General features: G+C 35.0%; 1 protein-coding gene across 1 annotated transcript in view; it reads right to left on the bottom strand.

The window, feature by feature from the left end:
* The window catches only part of RALGAPA2 (Ral GTPase activating protein catalytic subunit alpha 2), a 397768-nt gene extending 374037 nt beyond the window's left edge, over positions 1-23731 (bottom strand). Inside the window, exon 1 of the mRNA XM_051975852.1 lies at positions 23435-23731. Within this exon, the coding sequence (XP_051831812.1) occupies positions 23435-23540 (106 nt within the window). The 5' untranslated portion in view covers positions 23541-23731. The remainder of the gene's footprint in view (positions 1-23434) is intronic.
* Positions 23732-23938: the final 207 nt, after the last annotated feature.

Raw genomic sequence — 23938 nt, 5'->3', positions numbered from 1 at the left:
TTTCCACTTTTACTTGTTTTGCTTAATAAATCTCGTGTACTCCCAAAGATTTGGTGGTTGTCCTTCATGTTTGTTGAAGAGGACCAAAATGACATTACTATATGGGGCTCAAGATACAATGTGTCTCAGAGCAATATGAGTTCAGAAGGCTCTACCACAGGTAGGGCACAAATAGAGACATTTCTAAATTTGCCCATCTCACGTTTCTTTTGTGCTACTTCAATTCTACTTTGCCTACCCTTCCACTCAATAAACTCTAATGATTATTGTCTCTAGCATCAATTACAAATCCATTTTGAGCTTTAAAAGCTCTCATAATCTTTCTCATTCTTAACTTTCCAGTCTTTTTATCCTTTGCTCCCCACCATGTTCTCTGATTCAGTGACTGGCATCCTTGCTGTTCAATTTCTTGGCTCCTAACATTTTCTCTGGCTATTTCTCTCTCTTTATCTCTACCTCATGGCTTTCCTGGCTTCTTTTACATGCCAACCAAAATCCCAGCTTCTAGAGGAAGTCTTTTCCAAATCCTCTTAATTCTAGGGCTTCCCCTCTGATAATAAATTCCTTTTTGTTCTATATATAGCTTGTTTGTATTTATTTGTTTGCTTGTTTTCTTCCCTATTTAATTATAAGATCCTTGAAGGCCAGGACTGTCTAAATACTTATATCTCCATTCCTTAGCACAAATACCTGGCACATACTAGATGCTTAATAAGAGCTTATTGACTGAGTGATTGATTCTGATGGGGGAGATAACAAATATAGATGGTTTCAGTACAGGTCAGATGCAATGATTTCATGGACCTTAAAATGCTACAGCAAAACAAAAATAGCAACTGCTTCTTTCATGCTACTTTCATTGATAAAATCCTATCAGAAAAGGTATGTGGATAAGAGTACTAAGCAAGAAATCAGAAAGACTACATGTTACAATGGATAGAGTACTGGGTACTAGAAAACTTGTGTTCAAAAGTGTACTAGGTTAGTGACTGAACAAGTCACTTAACCTCTGGCTACCTCAATTTCCTCATATGTAAAAAGGGATTATAACATCACTTACTTTGCAGAACTGTTATGAGACTCAAAAGAGATAATATTTGAACATCACTTAGCATACTGGCTGGTACACAGGCTATATAAATGATTATCATCATTGTTTACCTGAAGTCACATTGATACAAAGTGCCAGAGACAAACTTCCAATACTGTTCTGTTATTCAGTGTGACAATTATGCCTTCCCAATTTTGTATCAATTGCAAATCTAATGAACTTGCCATCTCCGCCTTTATCCAACTGATGAAAACGTTAAACAACACAGGATCAACCTCAAGTCTCTGAAGTACCTGTCTAAAAACCTCTTGTCACATTGACATTGAACTATTAAGTACAACTCTGTCCGTTAAGTTCTGGATCCATCTGATGGTGTTGTCATCTAGTCCAATTCTTTCTGTCTTCTCAACAAGAAAAATGTTCCCCAAATTTGACATTCTTTCAGTTGTATATATGCCTATAGATAGGCTGACTGTCCCCTACACCTCCATGCCAAGAAAGGCAGCCCTTTTTCAACTCCAACTATCAGAAACCTTGGCTTCCTAAAGACTAAAGTTTGGATATGCTACTTATTACAAAAAATCTTCAGCTCACTCTCCCAGTTTTTACTTTTCCTCAAATTATCTTATATTTACTTGTGATTATATTCCTACTCACACTCCAAATAAAATGGAATCTTCTTGAGAAAAAGGACTGTTTTACATCTGTCTTTGCATCATCAACATCTTAATCAATGCCTTACTCAGTATTAGTTGCTAAATAGAAAAGGTAAATATGTAAGATAAACAAGGTAACAGGTCAACAAGAAGATGACTAACATCCAATAACTTAGATATTTCTCACCACAAATTTGGGGAGTAAGTCATCTCTGCCTTTAATCAAGTCACTGATGAAAAATTCTGAGCAACAATAAGGTGAAAGCTGTATATCTATTGAGCACTTAACTAGAGATGTCCCTCTAAGCTGACAACAACCCATCTTTTCATGTCGTTTTCAACCATTTCAAAATCCATCTAACTGTAATAACCTCTGGCCCATTCCTCCAGCTAATCCATAAACACAACTTGAGAAGCTTTATCAACAGCTTTTCATTTCTTAGATCTTCAAGTTTATTCTGTCAAGAACAACAAATTAGGCTCCTGATTAGGCATAACTGCTTGATCAAGTCATTCAATTTAATTTAACAAACACTGTTTAAATGCCAGGTGAAAGTACTACATATGGTGAAATGATTTTTAGTTATCACTGCTTCCTTTCTAAGTGTTTACCACCCATCGCCTCAATAATATATACTAGAATGTCATGAAAATAAGTTAATAGTTGGCAGAATTCATTTACCTTCTTTACTTTAAAAAAAAAAAAAAGAGTTATTTCTACTTCTCTAGTCTTGCAACAGCTGTCATTCTCCAAGATCCTATCTCTCTTAAACTTAGCATAGTCTCTGAAGTATAGTAAAGATTTCACAAATGTCTGTTACAGTTTCCAGGTTAAATAACCAACAAATGGGATAGGATAGGAGTTTTATTTATCCTCATGATCTCTTATACCTCTCTAAAGTAGGAATTATGCATAAAAGATAAAGCAATTCCAGTTGTTTCTATATTCTAGGACATCAAGAAACTAAATAAGGTAAAAACCTTATGACCTAAAAGCAGAAAAAGTGAATCCCTAACCCTTAACACCCTCATTCAGCACCCAGTTCCTCTAACCACCAAATAAGTCAATCCAATATAAGAACTTATAATAAAACTCAACTTTGCTTTTCCCTCCTCCCAATGCCTCAGAAAATTAAAAGGCAGAAACTTGTGCTGGTTTGGATTGTAGCTGCAACACAACTTAGTCAAAAACTAAGGAAAGGACAGACTGTCTGTGTGTGTGTGTGTGTGTGTGTGTGTGTGTGTGTCTAACAAAAACAGACAAACATAATCTGTGGTACTTTACTAAGCCTAAGGAAAAGAGTCCAGCATATAGATGGAGCCTTTATTAAGATAAGTTCTCTAAGGGAATTAAAACTTTACACAGATAAGTAGTTATAAGATTAAAATCCCAATTCTGCTATTGAATATCAATATAACTTTGAGCAAGTTACACTCTGGGCCTTAGATTCCTTATCTTTAAAATAAAGGTTTAACAAAATCAAGGCAGTAAAAATTAAAAGAAAAGCAGGAAAATGGAGAAAAATCTTTGCAGCAATTTTTTCAGATAAAGCTCTCATTTCTAAAATATATAAGGAACTAAGCCAAATGTAGAAGAGTCATTTCCCAATAGATAATTCCCAATTGGACAAATTTATCAATCAGTAGTTTTCAGAAGAAGAAATAAAAGCTATCAACAGTCATAAAAAAAAGTCCTAAATCTATAATTAATAGATAAATAAAATTAAAATAATTCTGAGGTACCACTTCATATCCATCAGGTTAGGTAAGATGACAAAAAAGAGAAATGACAAATGTTCCATTGAAAAATAGGCATCCTAATGCATTGCTGGCACAACGATGACCTAGTCTAATCCCTTTGGAAAGCAATTCGGAAGCTGATCCAAAAAGCTATTAAATTATATATACCCTTCAATCCAGCAATAATTCCACTAAAATCTAAATTCCAAGGCAATCAAAGAAAGAGGGAAAAGACCTATATGTACAAGAATACTTATAATAACACTTTTTGTTGTGGCAAAGAATTGAAACTTAGGATGGCCAACTGGGGAATGACTGAAGAAATTAAAGCATATGAATGAGAAAGAATACTATAAGAAATAATGACAAGGAAGATTTCAGAAAAACCTGGAAAGAAATACAAACTGATACAAAGTGAAGTAAGCAGAACTAGGAGAACACTGTACACAGTAAGAACACTACTGTAAAAACAATATTATAAAGACTGGTCAACACAAGGATTCATAATAAAAAATGCTATCTGCCTCCAGATAGAAAACTGATAAATTCAGAGTACAGATTAAAGCATATTTTTTTCTTTCTCTTTCTTTTTTCAAAACATAGTCAATGCAGTTCATATTTGTAAAAGTTTTTTTACCTTAATGGCAAGAGAGAGAAAGAATTTGAATGTAAAAATAAAATTTATTTTAAAAAATAAAACAAAGGGATAATACTATTTTACCTCTGAGGTCCTTTACAATTTAAAATTCATGGATTTAAGTTCCAAAAATAATGTGAGGAAAAAAGAGAACACTAATAACCAGGGTAGAAAAGCAAAGTAATCAACAATGATTCTGAGAATGGGACCTGAACTGAGTCTTAAAGAGATAAATAGAGATGAAGTATAGGACTCAGCTTATAAAAAGGCATGGATATGGGAGGTGTGATGTAAAATCTGAAGAATAATTACTATGCTAGTGCAAAATGAATGGAGGGAAATAACATGAAAATAAACAAGAAAGGTAAATGGGAACCAGATAGTGGGTATACAGTCTGTCATTGAAATTATGTTTGAAGCATTTATACCATGAAAAGACCTACCAGAGTCTATTCTCTAGCTATGGCCTTTGCGAAATCAAGGTATTCCGCAAACAATGACGTGTGTATACATACTAAATAAATACAAAGAATAAGAGGAGGGAAGATACAAATAAAAGCTAAAACAAATCATCTAGTAGGAGGTGGGACTTATACTTAACTTGAAGGGAATCCAAAGCTTCTAAGATATAGAGATAAAAGAGGACATTCAAAGCAAGAGATCAATGCAGCTGCATGGAGGCTGGAGATGGAATATCTTATATGGGAAGTAGGCCAATTTGGCAGTATTATAGAGAGTGAGAGAGTAGTATATAATCAGCATGGAAAGATACAGAATTAGATTGTAAAAGACTCTAAATGTCAGAGAAGACTGCATTTTGTATTAACAGCAAGAAAGAGAAACTGAAACTTCTTGAGCATACCCAATGCTATATCAAGCGATATCAAATTTGCTTTAGGAATAGTACTGTGACAGTTACATGAATGGTATAATGGGGAAGGAAGAGACTGGAAGTGGGAAAACCAATTAGGAGGCTAGTGTAAGAGTTAAGATGAGAGGTTTAAGGTCTCAATGAAAGTAGTTGAATAGATAAAAGTAAAAGATGCTGATCCTATTTCCCCAAACAACTGACCACCTGGTTGGCTACAGGGTATGAAAATGGATGGCCCGAAGTCAGCCCTTAGCAATCTTTCATCAGGGGGCAAACTAACCCCAGCAGTGGAGAACTAAGGATGACTCATGGTAAACCTGCTTAACTGTAACAAAAGTAAGAACTGACAGAAGTAGGAAGGAGGTGAGGAGGACTGGGTTTGGTAGTAAAGATAAATGGATAAATGAGTTCTCTATTCAACAAAAACTTTTAGGAAAACTGGAAAGCAGTCTGGCAGAAATTAGGTTTAACCAAGAACTTCACTACCATATACTTAGCTCTAAACAGATACATAAGATAATAGATTAACATAGAATCTAATATTCTAGATGGATATGCAGCGCACAAGGATCTGTTTCTATGTCACCACCATTCTAAAAGAGGACCTTCCACTTTTAAATGTTTATACAGGTTTTATCGGGTAGTCCTCCTGGTATAAGTAGTACCAAGGAGAAAAGAGGAAAAAAAGAAAAAACAAATATGCAGAGGAGAACATTCCCCTTTGGAGAATCAAGTCTCAAGTCTTTTCCTGGACAATCCTCCTGGTAAGGACAGAACTTAAGAAAAATATGTAAAAAGAATAAGTAAATAAAAAACAAAAAAGAAGTCAGAAATCCTAAGGCTTTCCTCTCCACTTTAGAAGGTTCAAGTCTTACTGCTTGCCATCTAGGGGAGGAGGTGGAGGGAGGGAGGGAAAAAAAAATCGGAACAGAAACGAGTGTCAATATAAAGTAATTATTAAATAAAAATTAAAAAAAAAAAAAAGAAGGTTCAAGTCTTAGTCTAGCCCATATAGTGGATGATACCAAAGCTTTGCAGTTCTCACTTAGCTTGGCAGTCAGAGATAAGAATGAAGGAAGCCGAACTGTGACTTTCTTACCTGAATTAAGAAGTTTGTAGAAAAACATATATGCCAGATTTTTAAAAATAAGCTTTGCATAGGAAAAATCATTCTCTGGAACAGTACAAGACCAGAGCTGGGGCCTAGAGAACCAAACACAAGACCTTTGGCTAGAAAAGAAAAGGCTAGTAAATTGAGAACTATGCAGCCAAAGAAGAATTCTTTTTGATATATTTCTGAATATTTTTTAACATTATCTATCACATTTAAAATTTAATTTTTCACTTTAAAGTAGTTATCGCTTAATTAATGGAAGCAGCATTTGTATCAAGCAATTACCCCAGAGACAGTACACATATGAAAAATTAATAAATAACAATCCTTCTGTAGAAAGAAGAAATTTACCATCCCTAGTCAAAGTAAAAGTACCTTTAAGTCACCCTGGAATTTTTCTTACTCAAAAGCCCACTGGGGATATACATGGCTCTTAGCTCTCATCCATCTTTGCTGCTTTGCATCAAAAATCTTTACTGAAAGTTCACTTTCAACTTTTGAAAAACCTTTAACTGGTTACTGACATCTTGTTGTAGACAAGTACCATCTTAGTACTCCAAAATCTGTAACTATCCAGATTCCTCTCTCTTTGTGTGAATATGAAATTGGCTTTATGTATACAAAACCAAGAAGAAAAAAAAAAATCACACTGAATGAACATAAATAATTTCAATCTTGACTTTTCCTTTTCCAATTACGAAAGAGAACTATCTCTTAGCAATAAGCTTCTAAATCACTCAATCCCCTTTCCCAAAAGGGAACTTAAAAATTTATTCTAATTGGTTTCTTTACTAATCTCTATAAGATTCTAGCAGTTTTATTTATAGACTAGCCTCTGGAATAATCTACTTTTAGTTCTTAAAAAAATCAGTCACGTTAGTTAACTTTTTTAAAGAATTAAATGGAATGTAACTGGTTTTAACTAGAGATATGAGTAGTTTCACCACAATATCAACTACAGACATTACTATGATGAGCATCTGACACATCACCATAGTAAAAATAAAATATTTGTCCTTCTAATGGTTAGTTTCTTTTAAAAAAAAAAAAAAAGTTTTGCAAAATATAGTTGTTTAAAAGTTTAAATTCACAATAAGAATAATCTATATAAATATCCATATTACATATTATAATAAAAATGACTTCAGCTACTACCCTACTTCCATTTCAGTGCTTTTGCTCCTACTATCTACTCATGTCTGGCATGTCTGCACTACCACAGGAGCTCCCCATCTCCACTTAGTGAAATCCATAACTTTTTTTAAAGACCTAATTGGGTAATACCTTCTCCACAAAGTTCTCCCTAATGTAACTAATGAAGCTAATCTCAAACTCCATAAATTTAAAATACTTTGGACCCTCTTCTTTTCTCCTTTCACATTCTATTTGATATCATCAAATTTATTTGTATGTATTCCACCTTTACAAAAGCCCAATTGAAACTACAAGCTCTACGAAGAGCAAGGTTGTTATTTTCATCTCTGTATTCTGTATATCTTTGACTCTTAATAGGTGATTAATAAATATCTGTTGAATTGAATTTAAATCCACTGTAAAAAAAACATATATATATATATATATATATATATATATACTGATTAAATCACATGCCCATCCAAAAATCTAAGTACATTTTTTAAAATTGTTATACTCTAGACACTATTTTATTTAGTATCTAAACACATCATGACTTCAGCATTACTAGTAATTCTGCTTAAGCAACTATAAAAAGTTGTTCGAAGTCCACAATTTATAAACAAATGGAACATAAGAAAGCAACTATCTGTCTACAAAATGAAATTAATAAGGCTAAGACTTAAGCTTAATAACTTATATTTATGTAGCACTTTAGGGTATACTAAGGATTTTCTTCCACAAAAATCTGTGAGATAGTGCTGGTATGATGATCATTATGATCATCATAAGAAAACAAGGTTCATAGAGTTAAAGTGACTTGCACAAGTCCTATCAAAGCCAATAATTAAACTTAGGCTGCTGAATATATCATCTCTCTTTCTACCACCCTCACTTTACATTGAGAGATAGCAAGTTTCAGGGAAACAGGTCTGGAGAATCAGGAAAACCTGGGTTTAAGTTCTGCCTCTGACAAATTAATAGTTGTGCAATCATAAAGCAAATCTCTGAACCTCTCCCTTATACCACTCTCTAAGATTAAGCTATGGGGGAGATGTAATTCTAGGGAGCAAAATTTTTTACATCAATGAAAGCTTATCCTCATGTAAGCACCAGAACATTTTTCTTTTAATTATAACCATTTTAGGCGAGAACCAAAACTGTGCCATTTCAATTTTATCTGCTTACAATTCTGGTTCTTATTTATAATTCATATAAGTGAATTTACCCAATAAATATATTTTAGAAAGGTGGAAGGTTAACATGTGCATGTAAACCAAAGTAATAAAAGTTAACTGAACTTCATTACATTGTCCTTTTAATGACACAGTCATGGCTCTGCTTTGAAAAGAAACAAAATACTTTTGATTATAATATAGGCCTTCCTGGTTCTAAATTCTACACAACAGACACTCAACTTTGGTGAAAAAGTAGCTTTTAGGGGGAATAGTCCTTAGTCTCTCATTTTTACCCTGAGATATATAAACAATTGAATATTTGCAAAATTCCATGGTTTTACAAAGTGCTTTCCTCACAACATCCTAAGACATAAGGATATGAGTAGCAATTAGACAAATGATTTCACTAGTATGGAGAACTCCCCGATGAGTTCTACCAGTTAAGTCAGCACTTTTGCAAATGCAGCCTCAGGCAGATGCCCATGCACTAAGAGGTTTGGGGGACCACATATATAGGAAGCAGGGCTTGAAAACAGGTTTTCCAGACTCATAAGTAAGTCCTGCCTCTATTCACTATATAAGGAAAATCATGCTGGTGTCATCATCATTTTATAGATGAGAAACTGAGACAGCAAGATTAAGGGACTCAGCAAGGTCACAGAAAAATAACAGAGCTAAGATTCAAACTACGTTGTAACTAGATGTTGTAGCTTACAATAAATGGGGAAAATGACAATACACAAAGGAAAGCTGAAAAACAGGAAGATCATGGTGCCAGAGAAGCTACACTAAGGGGACAGGGTGGAAAAAATCAGAGAAGTCGCAAAGTAGTCTATCCAGATGAAAAATGAGATGTCCTAAGCTCAACTCCCTTATTAAATGGAGGTTTCTGAGTTCATGACTCCACCCTCCAATCATTAGGACAGCAGGTAATGATAAGGATGTTATATCAAGGCTGATGAGATCTTGCAGGACAGTAAAGTTTTCCCCATAAAGAGTTTCCTATGATATGAGGGAAAGGTCAGAGAAGTTCCAAAGTGATGTAGACTGTAAGAAATAAAACCCACCAATGACTCTCATCATGTGAATTGTAGACTATAAGGAGATACTTAAGAAGTAAAGTTTTTCAGTAACCCCTTCAAATGATGCGATAAAAGTAACCACAGACTCTGTCTATTCAAAGAAAAAGTTCTATAAAAACATTTGGTGTTTTTTTCCATCTTTTGTGTATGTACTGTGTACTAGGCACAGTACCAGATACTAACAGAAATGTAAAGATGAGTAATATAATTACTAAGAGCAAAGCTCTTACAGTATAATAAAGTCAATATTAAAGTCACTAAGATATCTACATAAATAACTCTGCAATTAATGTTTTCATGATAGATTTTTTAAGTACTATGGAAAAGGATTCTGGGAAGATGGCAGAGTAGGTGGGAAACTTTCAGCTCTCCAAATGTTCCTCCCCTCTACAAAAAAAAAAAAAAGGACCCAGAACACAGGTCTCAGAGGTAATGTAGAGCAGCAAAAATAAACAAAAGTAAGGATAAAGCAACTATCCTCCTAAAATAACTAGAGAAGATCACAGGAAAGACCCATCTTCCAAAGGCAGAGGTTGGAATAAAATGACCTGCAAATGCCTCCAGGTCAACTGTGCAGATTCTGCAAATAAGCCTTGGGAGCAAGTGGGGTTGGGAGACAGACAGCCTCAGAAAAATTCATCTCACAGAACAGAGGGGGGAGGTGCTGTCTGACTGCTCCCTAGAAGCAGCAAGGATCTTCCAATGTGGAGATGCCTCATCCAGAACTGGGGCTACTGAGAGAAGCAACGAACACATTCTCCTTGAATACGGTAGTGGGAGACCAGACCCTACTGGCTCTGGGCACATGCAGAAAGGCAGAGCCCCTTATTTCAGGTCCAGACTACAGAGGACAGTTCATGGAGGGACCACAGGGAATAAGATCATCTATGTAACAGTGTGGCTAAGGGTCTAAAGTTGGGAGAGACCTCGTAAAATAACAATGAGAAGGACCAGAAGCTTAAAGCACCCACAGGACTAGAACTTGATTATACTAATAGCTGCTAAGACAAAATAAAAATGAGTAAGCAAAGGAGAAAGAACCCATCACAAATAGCTACTTTGGGGCAGAGAAGACCTAAGTTTAGATTCAGAGAAAAATAATGGAGCTTAAAAAGTCACTCCTTTTTAAATGAGAAAGATCACAAAAAATAATTCTTGAAAAAACTTAAAAGGCCTTTAAAAATCAAATTTTTGATTATAAGTTAAGAAAAAAATGAGAGCAATCTAAGAAAATTATGAAAAAGTCAATCAACTTGAACTAGGGAATCAAAAACTTAAGAAAAAAATAATTCCTTGAAAACTAGAATTGAGTAAGGAGAAGCTAATAACACTTTTAGACATGAAGAAATAATAAAATAAAATCCCAAAGAATGAAAAAAAAACAGAAGAGAATGTGAAAGATCTCATCAGAAAAACAATTGATCTGAAGAACAGATTGAAGAGAAATAATATAGAAAAAGTTGGACTACATGAAAATTATCATTAAAAAAAGAATTTTATGACGGACAAAAGCAGCTACACCCAAAGAAAGAACACTGGGAAACGAATGTGAACTATCTGCATTTTTGTTTTTCTTCCCGGGTTATTTATACCTTCTGAATCCAATTCTCCCTATGCAACAAGAGAACTGTTCGGTTCTGCAAACATATATTGTATCTAGGATATACTGCAACATATCCAACATATAAAGGACTGCTTGCCATCTAGGGAAGGGGGTGGAGGGAGGGAGGGGAAAAAAATCGGAACAGAAGCGAGTACAAGGGATAATGTTGTAAAAAAAAATTACCCTGGCATGGATTCTGTCAATATAAAGTAATTATTAAATAAAAATTTAAAAAAAAAAAAGAATTTTAATATTAAAATTTTAATTACAAGAAATTATCAAGGAAAATTGCCCTAAAGTTCTAGAACAAGAAATTCACGGATCACTACCTGAAAAAATTTCCAGGAGGAAAACTTATAGGAAAATCATAGACAAGTTTCAAAGCTACCAGGTAAGAAGAAAATATTGCAATCCACAAGGAAAAAAAATTTAGATATCATATAGCTACAATAAAAATAACACAAGAGCTAGCAGCTACTACATTGAAGGACCATATGTCTTGAATATATATTTTGTAGAGCAAAAAAGCTGGGGTTACAATCAAGGGTAACTTACTCAGAAAAGTTAAGTATAATACTGAATGGGAAAAAAAAATGGACACAACAAACTGAAAGACTCGGTTATTTATTTCAAAAACAGCAGAACTTAAGGGGAAATTTAGCACATAAGATCCCCAAGAGAAATATAAAGTAAACATTAAAGACAAATTAAAAGGGGCTCATTTAAGTCAAATTATTTACTTCTTATATTCTTAAAAAAAAAAAAATCTGTGTGCAGAGATAAAAAGGAATAATTATCTCACACAAATGAGTCATAAAAGGAAAAAACTGATAAAAGAAGGTGATGAGGGGAGAGAAGGTAGTGCTGAAATCTTATTCTCATCAGAAATGGATAAAAGCTAACAACATATATATACACACACGGAGAAGGGAAGGAATGGGGTAAGAGTTAGTAGAGCGAAAGGTGAGAAAGAGAGTAAGGAAAAAAAGGAAGGAGGAAGAAACACAACAAATAATTATAGCTTAGAATGTGAATGGGATGAATATTAGAGTCAATTTAGTGTATCCAACTGTAGCTAATCAGGCCAATATGACCTCAGAATCTTCTAGCACAGGTCAGACATAAATAATCTCTATGAACATTTGGAGAGGATTTTCTCTAAGTTTTGTGTATCTCGCATTTCTTCTTAACTACTACAGTTCTCCTTTGCTCATAGAGCATAGCACTTTCTCTGATGAGGTGGGCCAAGGTGAGCAGTCCCGTGCTAGTGTCTCCCATGTCATAGAACCAATTCTAGAGTTCTTAAGAGAGCTCTTGAGAGTGACTTGTATAGCTTTTCTTGACCACCTAGTGAATACTTGCCCTGTAGGAGTGCTCCATAAAATAGTCTTTTTGTCAAGCATACACTTGACATTAGCATAATGTGATCGCAGCTCAATGAAACTGCACTCCCTGCAGCAGAGTTGGAACACTTCCGCCGTTTAGTTTGAGAAAAGCACCTCAGTGTCTGGTATCTTCTCCTTCCAGGTGATCTTCAGAAGCTTCCTAAGACGACTCAGTTTCTTGGCATATTGTCCAGGTTTCCCAGGCGCACAACAATGAGTTCAGCACAAGGGCTCTGTAGACCTTCAGTTTGATGGTCAGTCTAATACCTCTCCTCTGCCACACTTTCCTTGAGAGCCTTCCAAACTCTAATAATGCCTTCATCAACCTCATTATCCACTATCTAGGTAAGTGAATTTATCCACAGCATTCAAAACTTCTCTATTTGCTATAACCATTGGTTCTACATATGGATGATGTGGTATTAGTTGATAAAATAGTTGTTTTCTTGATGCTAATAAATAGAAACAGCAGATTAAAAATTTGAATTCAACTATATTTTGCTATAAAAATGATACAAAAATAAAATAAAGGGCAGGAGCAGAATTTATTATATAAAAAAAGCAAGGATACCAATCATGATCTCAAAGTTAAAGCTAAAATAGACTTAATCAAAAGAGAAAAATAAGGAACTACACTGTCAGCCATATTACTCAATATAGTTTTAGATCATTTAAAATAATTAACTAGTATAGAATACCTAAGAGTATACCTGTCAAAACAAACACATGAACTATAAACTTATAAACATAACACACAAATACAGTCAGATCTAAATAACTGAAGTAATATTTATTGTTCATGGGTAAGTAAAGTTAATATAAGTTTTTTAAATAACAATTTTACATAATTTATTTACTCAATTCCATTCCAATTAAGTTATTAAAAAATTATCGATTTAAAAAAATAATAACAAAATCCATTGGAAGAACAAAAAAGCAGCAGATTCAATAGTATCAGACTTTAAACTATAATATAAAGTGAGAGTACTGTTGAAGTATAAAATGGATAATTTCTATTATTCTAAATTTAAATTCTGGTATAAGTAAAATCACTGTAGACAAGAATAGAAGGAATGCAGAAAATGGGGGAAATTTTTATAGACTATCTCTCAGATAAGATGCAATTAGGTTGGAATAGTGCTGTGCCATAGGAAATAATGAGTTGATTGATTTAGAAAAACATGTAAAGACTTGGACTTATGAAAGAAAATACTATCTACCTTCAGAGAAAGAGATGACAGGTAGAAATATATACAGTATGGTCTTACATATATGTGTATGAGTATATATGTATAGATGTATGTGTATGTTTATAAATAAATATATTTGTGTGTGTATATGTGTGTGTGTGTGTGTGTGTGTATATATATATATCAGAGAATAGCAGAGAATAAAAGAAAATTTACAAGAAAACAAAGAAAAACTGAATAGTTTTGAAAATAATGTGTAGTTTTTACTATATAGGTTTTCCTGAAATGGAACTTTGTTTTATATTGAATACATGGTAATGGTTTTTTTTTTTTCCTTTTCTCTTTTTTTTGTTAAAGTTTAAAATGAAAAAAAAAATTTTTTAAGATAAAAGATAAGGAACTATGGAAATATAAGAGAAGAAGCTTCAAACTAGAAAGAAAAGCAGCATGGTTAGTCAGGCCTTTAAGATTGAACAGGTAGGTCATCCTAGTTAAGACTGTTTTAGGTTTTTCAGAGTCTCCATTTTTCAAAAATATTCAGGTTAGTTAGTAAATATAAAATATGTTGTCCCTCCTCCTCTGGCGTCATCAAAATGTCAAAGATACTTTTCTGCATAAGGACTGAAAATCACTTTTATTGAATACATTTTTTTAATTTAAAAATTAAATATAATATTTTTAAAATAGAAGCTTCCTGAAGAATGATCATATCTGATTATTCATTTTGTAAAGGATCTATGGCAAAGTTGTGCATATATATATATATATATATATATATATATACACACACACACACACATATATATGTATATATATATGTATACATGTATATATATGTATGTATATATGTGTATATATGTATATATGTATGTGTATGTATATATATAGATATAGATATAGATATAGATATATAAAATAAATACTTGGAAAGTATGTGCATGAAAAAAAGTTGATGCCTAATATAAATGAGATAGCAAAAAGTACTTAGTTATACTATGAGTTCACCTCACTAGGCTTTAGCCATACACAGTATCAGAAGGCATCCCCAATACTTAAGCACATCTTGGAACAGAGTAGGCATTTAAACATTCGTTGAATTTAGCTATGGGAGTACTGACAAAAGTGAATGCTGAGCTTATCTGATAATGAGCTATATTACCTATGAAAGACCATGGAACAAAGGGAAAGGTATCAAAGGAGTGGAGAAGGGCAAATGTGTCACAAGACAGAAAAGTTTGCAAGCTACTTCTGGCAAAATTATAAAGGGCATTATTAAAGGAATACTTAGGAAATGTCTTAAAAAGGAAATAACAATCACAGAGACGTATCTCCAAGTACAAGTTATGCCAGACTAACCTTATTCTTTTCTTTGTCAGTCAATAAGCAATTATTAAGCACTATATGTGTTTGTGTGTGCATATACATATGTGTGTGTATGTGTGTGTATGTATATATATGTGTGCATGTGTATATGCTCACATACACATTCCACCCATCAATACAAGAGACACAAAGAAAAAGCAAAAACACTGTCAAAAACACTCACATAGGTCCCATTCTAATGGGGAAAACAATATGTAAATAACTATATACATAATAAGAGTTAATAAGTTGATAAAAGTGGGTAGAAGGTATTATAGGAGAAGGCACTAACATAGCTAGAGAGACTGGGACATGCCTCCCAAAGAAGAGATGAGTTATAAAGGAAACCAAAGGAATTAAGAAGATGAAGTAAAAAGGCAGAGGATTCCAGAGCTGGGAGATAGAATGTCATGTTTGAGGAAATGTAATTATGCCAACAAGGGGCAGTTAAGTCACCTACTCTATGGAGTACTGGGCTTGGAGTCAGAAAGACTAGAGTTCAAATTTGACCCCAGACACTTGTAAGGTGTGTAACCCTGAGCAAGTCACTTAACCCCTGCCTATATAAATTTGGAGAAGAAAATGGCAAACCACTCACATAAATTTGCAAAGAAACCTCATGGCCAGTATGGCACAGTACAGTCCATGGGTCACAAAAAGTTAGACACAACTAAATGATTAAACAACAGCAACAACAAATTAGGATAGCATAGGTGGATCACAGAATGCTTAAAGGAAAATAAAGTATAAAAAGACTGAAAGTTAACAAAAGGCTGGATCATGAAAAGCTTTAAATAATACTATTATTTATTGATCTTGGAGGTAGTAGAGAGCCTTTGCGACTTACTGAGCAGAAGACTGATATAGTCATACATATAATTTAGAGTGGAAATCATGTAAGTAGCTGAGTAGAAAATGTACAGGGGAATGAGATTTGAAGGCAGGGAACCCAGTTAAAAGGCCATCAAACCAAGGGTTATTCATCACAAGAATGCTAATAGTTTATCTAGATTTCAGCCAAGCATTTGAAAAAAAAATCTTTTAGGCTATATTCTTGAGATAAATATGAAAATTGTAGGCTAAACAACAATAGAATTAGATGGATTCAGAATTAGTTGAACAGATAGATACAAAGAATAGATGTTAATATTTTGATTATGAGCTTGGAAGGAGACCTGTAGTGAAATGCCCAAGCTATCTCTGCTATTATTCACTTTTATTAATTACTTGAATCAAAGCACAGACAGCATTCAAATTTGCAAGCTACTTGAAGTTGTAAGGGCTAATTAATGAATGACTGAGTAAAGATAAAAAAAAACTCTATTTAATAGTCTATAACCCTGGACTGAATCTAATAGTATAAAAATCTAGAAGGAAGAAATGATCACAACTGTATTTGTATTTCCACAATACTTTCCTTAGTTGGAACATAATAATTGTTTAACAGAACAAAAATTAATAAAGTCTTAAACATGGGTTCAAAATATTAATTTCATACAAAATGTGGGAAGGATAGCAAGATGTCTGTTCATCTAAAATAGACACAAGGATTTTAGAGAGCTACAAAATTTACAGAAAGCAATAGTGTAGGGATATGGCAGGCAAGAAAGCTAATACGACCTAAGGCAGCACTGAGAAGTACAGGCTCAGAAACAGAGAAAGGGTGGCACCATTCTAACCTGGTCTGGTCAGAGCTGGAATATTGTATCCGGTTCTAGAAAAATATATTTTAGGAATGACATTTACCAGCCAAATAAAGTCCAAGTACAACAACCAGAATGATGAAAAGTCTCAAAATCATGTTGCGTAAGAATCAGCTGGAAGAACTATACATGTTTAGCCTGAAGAAGAAAATTTTTTCCTCAAGTTGGAAGCAGGGAAATTCTGCTTTCAAATAACTGAAGGACTATTACTTGGGGAGAAGGGAGCAGGAGGTTGTGCAGGGGGAAGAATAGACTTCTCACAACAGAGTTAGAACAAAAGGCTAGAGGTTGCAAAGAGGCAAATAAGAACTTCCTAACACTTAGATCTAGCCCAACATGGAACAGAATGTATAGTGAGTTCTCTCCCTCAGTGGAGGTCCTCAAGCCATGGAGGAAAGCCAACTTGTTGGGTATGTGATAAAAGTGATTTTTGTCAGGCATGGATGGATTGGAGTAGGTAACATCTGAGGTTCCCTTTCAGCTCTGAAATTGTATAATCCTTTAAAATGTGAACATCTATATAAATATAAGATTTATCAATATCATAATGTCAAAAGGGAGAACAATACAATCCCTTTCAATGTGCAATAATTCACTAGATAAAATTAGTACAGAAGTACAAAATATATCGAGTTCATATAAAAATATTCAATTTCAGTGTTTTTCCAATATACCTAGAAAAAAGGAATATCTCCAAGAAAAGATGATAGACTTCAGGAATGCTAATATTTTGAACTGTATAGTACAAAAACTTTTAATCCTTTTTAAATATATATATTTTTTCAAGTTGAAAGTAATTTCTGTTTCTAAAATTAATTCGTTAAGCTCTTATTTCAGCCAGCTGACCTACAAAAGTTTTAATACTTAAATGTATGCCCTAACAATTTTAATTCCACTAATAACCTACCTTCTCAGAGGACTTGAAGACAATTTTCCTTAAAAACTTAAAAGTAAAGTAAATGAGCCTAATCTTTCATATCACTTCTAACTTTTCTCATACTATAAGACTCAGAAATAGATTGCCAATTATATTTGTGCTATATACACATACAGGAAGTTTATTTTATACTCATTTGACTATAAAGTAAAAAAAAAAGATGATGGAAACACAATTTTGCTTCAAACAATGTCATCTGAAAAGGACAATAACTAAGTGACAGGCTTGAATTATATCTATCAGTTTATGTTTTGGTTTACAGAACTACCATGTGACATTAAAGTTCATGTGGACATCATGTTATCTGCTCTGCTTGCCAAGTCAACTGTAGTGAGCCAGCGTTACACAAACTTAGAAGAACCTTTCCTCTAGTATCAGATCAAGCTTGATATTCCAATTCTCTTCAGAACAATGCTGAAAAGCAAGCTATAACTAAAAAACAAAACAAAACAAAACAAAACAAAAAAAACAATTTGCACAAGTTAAGCAGCAAATCAAAAAAAAAAAATTGGGAAATTGGGAAAATTAGGGAAATTTGCTAAAACAACATAAACTTTGAGATATTATCCATAAGTCAACTTTTACTTTCTTCAACCAATGAATATCCTGAAATATTTTTTAGAATTCTACCAGTCACTTGAAATTTTAAAAGGGAAAAAAAAAGGAAAAAAATTTTGTTAACTGGGCATTTTGTCTTCCTACCTGACCTCAAGTTCAAACCATCAACTGACAAGTGAAAACATTTCCCCATGAATAAATGAAGCATTTAATAAGAACTTGCCATGTACAAATCTCTGGGGATAGAAATAGAAAAGATAATCCTAACTCTCAAGGAGCTCACATTCTAATGAGGGAGATAGCATATATGCGAGATTTCAAAGCCAAGTCCAATAGAAAATTCGCATAGTTATTAGAATGCAGACAAAGAAGGAGAAGAAAATTCTTCCTCTTTAATGTAATTTCCACTGATATAATCTTATCACAGTTTCTAATATTAAATCATCTGATAGTACCAAAAATTGGGGAACAGAATTTTTTGAATCCTTGGGGTTGTAGGAATAAGTGCAAGAATAAATCTAGGTTGTCTCCATCAGTCTGAAGGGAAACAGTGCTCCAAGTAAATGATGTGACTTGCCTGGCACATACTGCCTACTATCCTCCATGAGGATACCTGGACACTGAAGCTTAGGTTGCCTTGTCTGCCCTATAAGTGGAAGGCTCACTCCTTCTCCACAGGAAGTGCTTCCCTAGATGATGAAGGTGAGGGCTGAGGTGGAAGTAAGACCAATGTCAGGGAGGGATATCTGCCATTGGCGGACAGTAATTAATCAGAAATTGTTGCTTCAGTGATGAGGAAAACAGGTCCCTTTTTCTCTACAATTTCTCCCTTCAATATTTGGTTTTAGTAACTGAGCTGGACCTACTCTGGTGGTTTGGAAGACACTGCTATATGCAAGGCTTTGGGGCTCAGGATCATGGACTTTTCCATCTGGGTCTGAGGGGGGACAGTAGTCAAAACATGTTACTTCCTTGAGATATTCTACTGCTTTACTTGTATTGGCTTCTCTTCCCTATCTGCGGAACTTAAAATTATAGGCTATGAGGGGAAAAGCATAAGCTCTAGCTCTAGATTTGTCACTAACTGCAATAGCTAGTGTCTCAGGATAGACAAGTCATTTCATTTAAGTACATTTTAGATTTCTCCTTAATTAAATCAGAAAAGTGACCTAGTCAGACTGTAAAGTTCAAAAAGCTTTTGATGAACTAAGCTAAAAAGATCATCTTTTTTACATTCTATTTTTGCTCATTTTCCCAGTCTACTTCTTGACTATAGATTTTATGTCATGTTGGGTTTGAGCTTCTGTCTTTTACGTCCTTCTGATGCTTTCACAACTCAGTCTGAAAATCTGTAAGTTTCCAGTGCTTTCAAAGTGGTGTGATCTGGGAAAGGTCTAGTCACTGCCTTCCTGGTCTTTTCTCTGGTCTTTGGGCCCCTGCTTCTTTGCAACTACTCCACTCCTCTCCCCTGAAACTGACCAGAAACTGGGTAATGGGCAATAGAGCTGCCAGATGGTATCTGTTCCTTCTCAGTGCCATCACTGATGTCCCCTAGGATCTCTTTTGACCCAGTGTTCAGTCCTCTTGCTGCTCATGTGTCCTGAGTTGCTCCCTCCACAGCTAGTACTGTTGCCACTACTAAGTGACACTTCTGCTGTATGCGCTCCAGGCCAGCCTCCACCCCAATGTCTGCAGAATTCTCTTTCTGTTTTCCTAAGCTACACTGGACTAGAAAAATGACTCCCTGTGACTTTCCCATTTAGAATTCCATTTAATATATTATATTAAGTTGCTGTGGAAAGGGTGTAGTAGAAGAACTCAAATAGCAAAATACTGTCTTCACTCCACTATCTTGACTCTACCCCATGATCTTTCTATAAACAAATTCATCATCTTCCCTAGCCCAACTTTTCTGTCAATAATCCACCACTGTTCTTATCATCAAGTTTTAAAACTTAAATCAGATCTTTAACTCTTATCATCTTCATTGTCCCATGTAAGCAAACATGATGTCTTATCCATTTTTTTCCTTCAAAAAGTGACTCATCTTTTTCATCTTTTCATCTCGATTTTGATTACTAACATCTAAACCAGACTGTGAACTAAATGTCACTGGTCTCTCTGATTTCAGTCCCTTTATTTTTCTAATCCTTCCTAAAAGTTAGTGTTTTAGTCTCTTTCATTCCTATATTGTATCTATTTTGCTGTCTCCTTGGTAATATTGTAAACTCCTCAAGGTTAAGCACTGTTTCACTGATATCTTTGTATCCACTATATTTGACATAGTAGGAGTTTAATAAATGCATATTAATTGATGAGGTCACTTTTTTAGTTCAGAACCTCACTATTTCCTACCATGTTGGCTCCCTACAGGTTAGTACTTTATATGATTATTCTTATTTCCTACTTATACTCAATTTGCACTTATCACTCTTGTAAAGTTAGTTTCTTCATTAAGACATGATTACACGATGCTCATCATCAATTCCATAACCATATTATGGCTATTATCTTTTTCTGAAATGCTTGCTCTCCTTTCTTCATCCTAACCTTTCAAGTAGTGTTACAAGCTTCCACAATTTATGCCTTATTAGCATAACCTTTGGGAACCCAGAAATAATGAGGCATCAGTTTTCATTTGATACCTATAAGGTTTTATATACGTGGCTGATTTCCCCATCACAAAATTCCAACAGTATGGTCTGGACACCCAAACTGGAAAGGCAATACACCTAAAGCTTTTAATCTATTCATTAATTAATGTGGCCACTATACTTGTTTTCCCATCTACAAAATGAGATTAAGAGTACCTATTGAATCTCCTACATATATATGTGTATGTGTATATATAAATGTACTTATAAACATATATATATGTATACACACACACACATCTCTTATGTAAAATATATGTGTATATGGAAGCTTAATAATATAATGGAGCCACAGATAATCAGGCTACAGAGAAAAAATCTTACCCATTTCTCTTGAAATACAGACTACTGTTCACAAAGGATGGATCAGATGTTATCCAAAAAAATCCCAAAGGTTATATTCTATCTTACTAATGGAATATTGACAGTAGCATTTTTGTGTACAGAGGAAAATATTATTAATAAGAAGATAATATATAAAAAGCTTTAAAGTGCTACACAAAGCAAATTTCAAAATAGTAATTACAATTATTTCTAAAGAGCTCCCAGAACCATGGCTTAATTTATATCTTTCAATTTAAGCTTTATTTCTAAAAATAGTATCAAGGCAAGCAAGGTATAGGACATGGATGTAAAGGATTACAAATTTCCAGAAACATTGGATCACAATTTGATTCCATGTAGCTCAACAGTCTTTGCCATGTAACAAAAACCAAATGTATTTAATCATGCCTGTTGTATCACAAAAATACAAGCATGAAAATAATGAGAAAATTGATAAATACTTTCTGAATTTTACAAAATTAAAGATGATTTTGGTAGTATGCAAGCCTCACAAATCAAAGTATATGATAAGGTGTGATAAAATGAAACACAAACCTCACAGTAAAACAATTAACACAGGGCAGAGGAAAAGCAAAATCTTTCTGAAAGTGACATGAATATACTTTTTGCCTAAAAAAAACCTAAAATCAATGAGGTTAAACTGGACCAAACTTTACAAAATATAATCAATTTTCTCTATAGTCAAAAGAACAAGAGTTTAGCCAAAACATTCACTAGATAGCAAATGCTTCATTTAAATTTGCACTTTAACGGTGTTTAGTTGTCAAAAATATCACTAATTAGTGGTATTGATCTAGAATGTTACACAAAATGAAATACTACACTGCAGAGGGGGAAGTAGGAGAGTTTAAGGCACAAAGAAAATCAGAATTCACTGCCATGAAAATTATACACTAGCTTATTAAAGTCATTATCAAAAAGTCAGTCAGCAGATATTTATTTAGCTTTCATTTTAAACCTAGATTGTTTAATTTTCATGGAATAAGAGTCAAGATAGTTTTGTATAGTCTAATCTGCTCTTTTCCTGTCAGATAGTCTAAATTTGACATTGAATCTAAGTGAAAATGATCAGCAACACATGTTAGATTTATGAAAATTCTCATTCATTAAAACAAAACAAAAGTTTATGAGAACTATTTTAAGTCTGGTCACATTAAGACTCAAACTTTTCCCAACTAAATGGATGTTTTGCTTATATCTTAGAAAATTACATCAATAAATCATGATAAGGATTTTTTTTTTTTAATCTGGTTTGGTTGCCATATAGTTAAAGGCTAAGATAAAGCTATTTATAATGAGAAAAAAAGCTTTTCATTTTAAATGAAACGGTCTAGAAAGATAAGAAAATGGAAACCAAAACAAAGCATCTCCACCAGAGCCAAGACTCAGCAGCAGAATACCTACACTATTCAAAATGACAGGAAGTATTACCAGAACTTTCACACCCAGATGGGTTGGCAATATTATCAACTACAGTAACCCCCATCAGAAAATCATACCTAAACCTACCAGTCCCTAAAGCTGAAAAGGAATAAAACCATCATTTTCTTTATAAAAGGTGAAAGGTGAATCTCTTTAAAACTCCGGAGGCAAGTGTCAAAATACAAACTGAACCATTTCACGGCCAGATAAGACTAAAAAGTTAAGAGTTAAGTGCACCACTTGGTGCCCTTGCTTCTGTCTACTCTCAAAACTCAGAGGGAAAAACTGTCCCTACCCTGAGGGTACCTACGAGTTCCAAGATCCAAGATCCAAGATCCCAGATCCACTGCAAAAACCTTTCGAAACGTGTTTTTAAACGGAGATGTGCCCAGTCCAATTCAATTCCATTCAATAAATATTTATTAAGCGCCAGGCAATGTGCTAAGCCAATGACAGTCATGAATAAAACAACGCTGCTCGGTTCTTCGCCCTCCAAGCCCCAATTTCCCTCCGTACCTTCCAAAAAAACTGTGGAGAGAATCTGGGGGGAAGTGTGCATCCCGCACTCCTTATGGGGCCCCACCACCATCTGGGGGCCTCTTCCAAGACGCTTCTTTCAGCACCCGGAAACTCCGGACAGTTTTCCACCCCGCCAAAGGGTGAGCAAGGTGGCCCTTCGGGAAAGTCCCGCGCTGCACCGGGCAGGTGAGCCCCAAAGCACCTTCCCCAGTCCAGCCGCGTGCGCGCCCCCAGGGTCTCCCCCATCCCCCAGTCACCTAGCAACGTGCCTGGGTGACTCTCCCCCCCCTCACCTAGCAGCGCTCGGAGGTGCTTTAGGCGGGTCAACACGTCCTTCTTCGGGTCCAACACTTTCTGAGTTGATTTCTTGACATCCCCATGGCTCCTCCGGGAGAACATCCCGCTGCGGACGCCCGAGCACCAAGCCTCGGGGGAAGGTAGCCGCCTCCACTGCGCCGGGTTACGGCATACGGTCAGTGCCTCGCCGGGGTGGGCACACACGCACAATCACTCTCTCACACACACACACTTTTACCCACACGCGCGCGCGCGGCGCCTCCCCCACCCACTCCTGGCGCGACCACTCATCCACTGCCCCCAAAACCACCACGGCCGCCGCCTGCCCGCGACTCCCTCCTCTGGGGCTCCAGGAAGGAGGGGAGGGGCCCGGCATGGGGAAAAGGGGGAGGAGGGAAGGAAGGAGGTGTCAACACGGAACTGACCAGCCCTATACCACGTGAGAAGGCGACCAGCGGGCCCCCACCTCCCATCCACCCCATCCACAAACTCACGCGCTC

Source organism: Antechinus flavipes, chromosome 2 (genome assembly GCF_016432865.1).
Source record: "Antechinus flavipes isolate AdamAnt ecotype Samford, QLD, Australia chromosome 2, AdamAnt_v2, whole genome shotgun sequence".
NCBI classification, from domain to species: Eukaryota; Metazoa; Chordata; class Mammalia; order Dasyuromorphia; family Dasyuridae; genus Antechinus; species Antechinus flavipes.
This window is presented reverse-complemented; position numbering and strand designations above follow the sequence as displayed.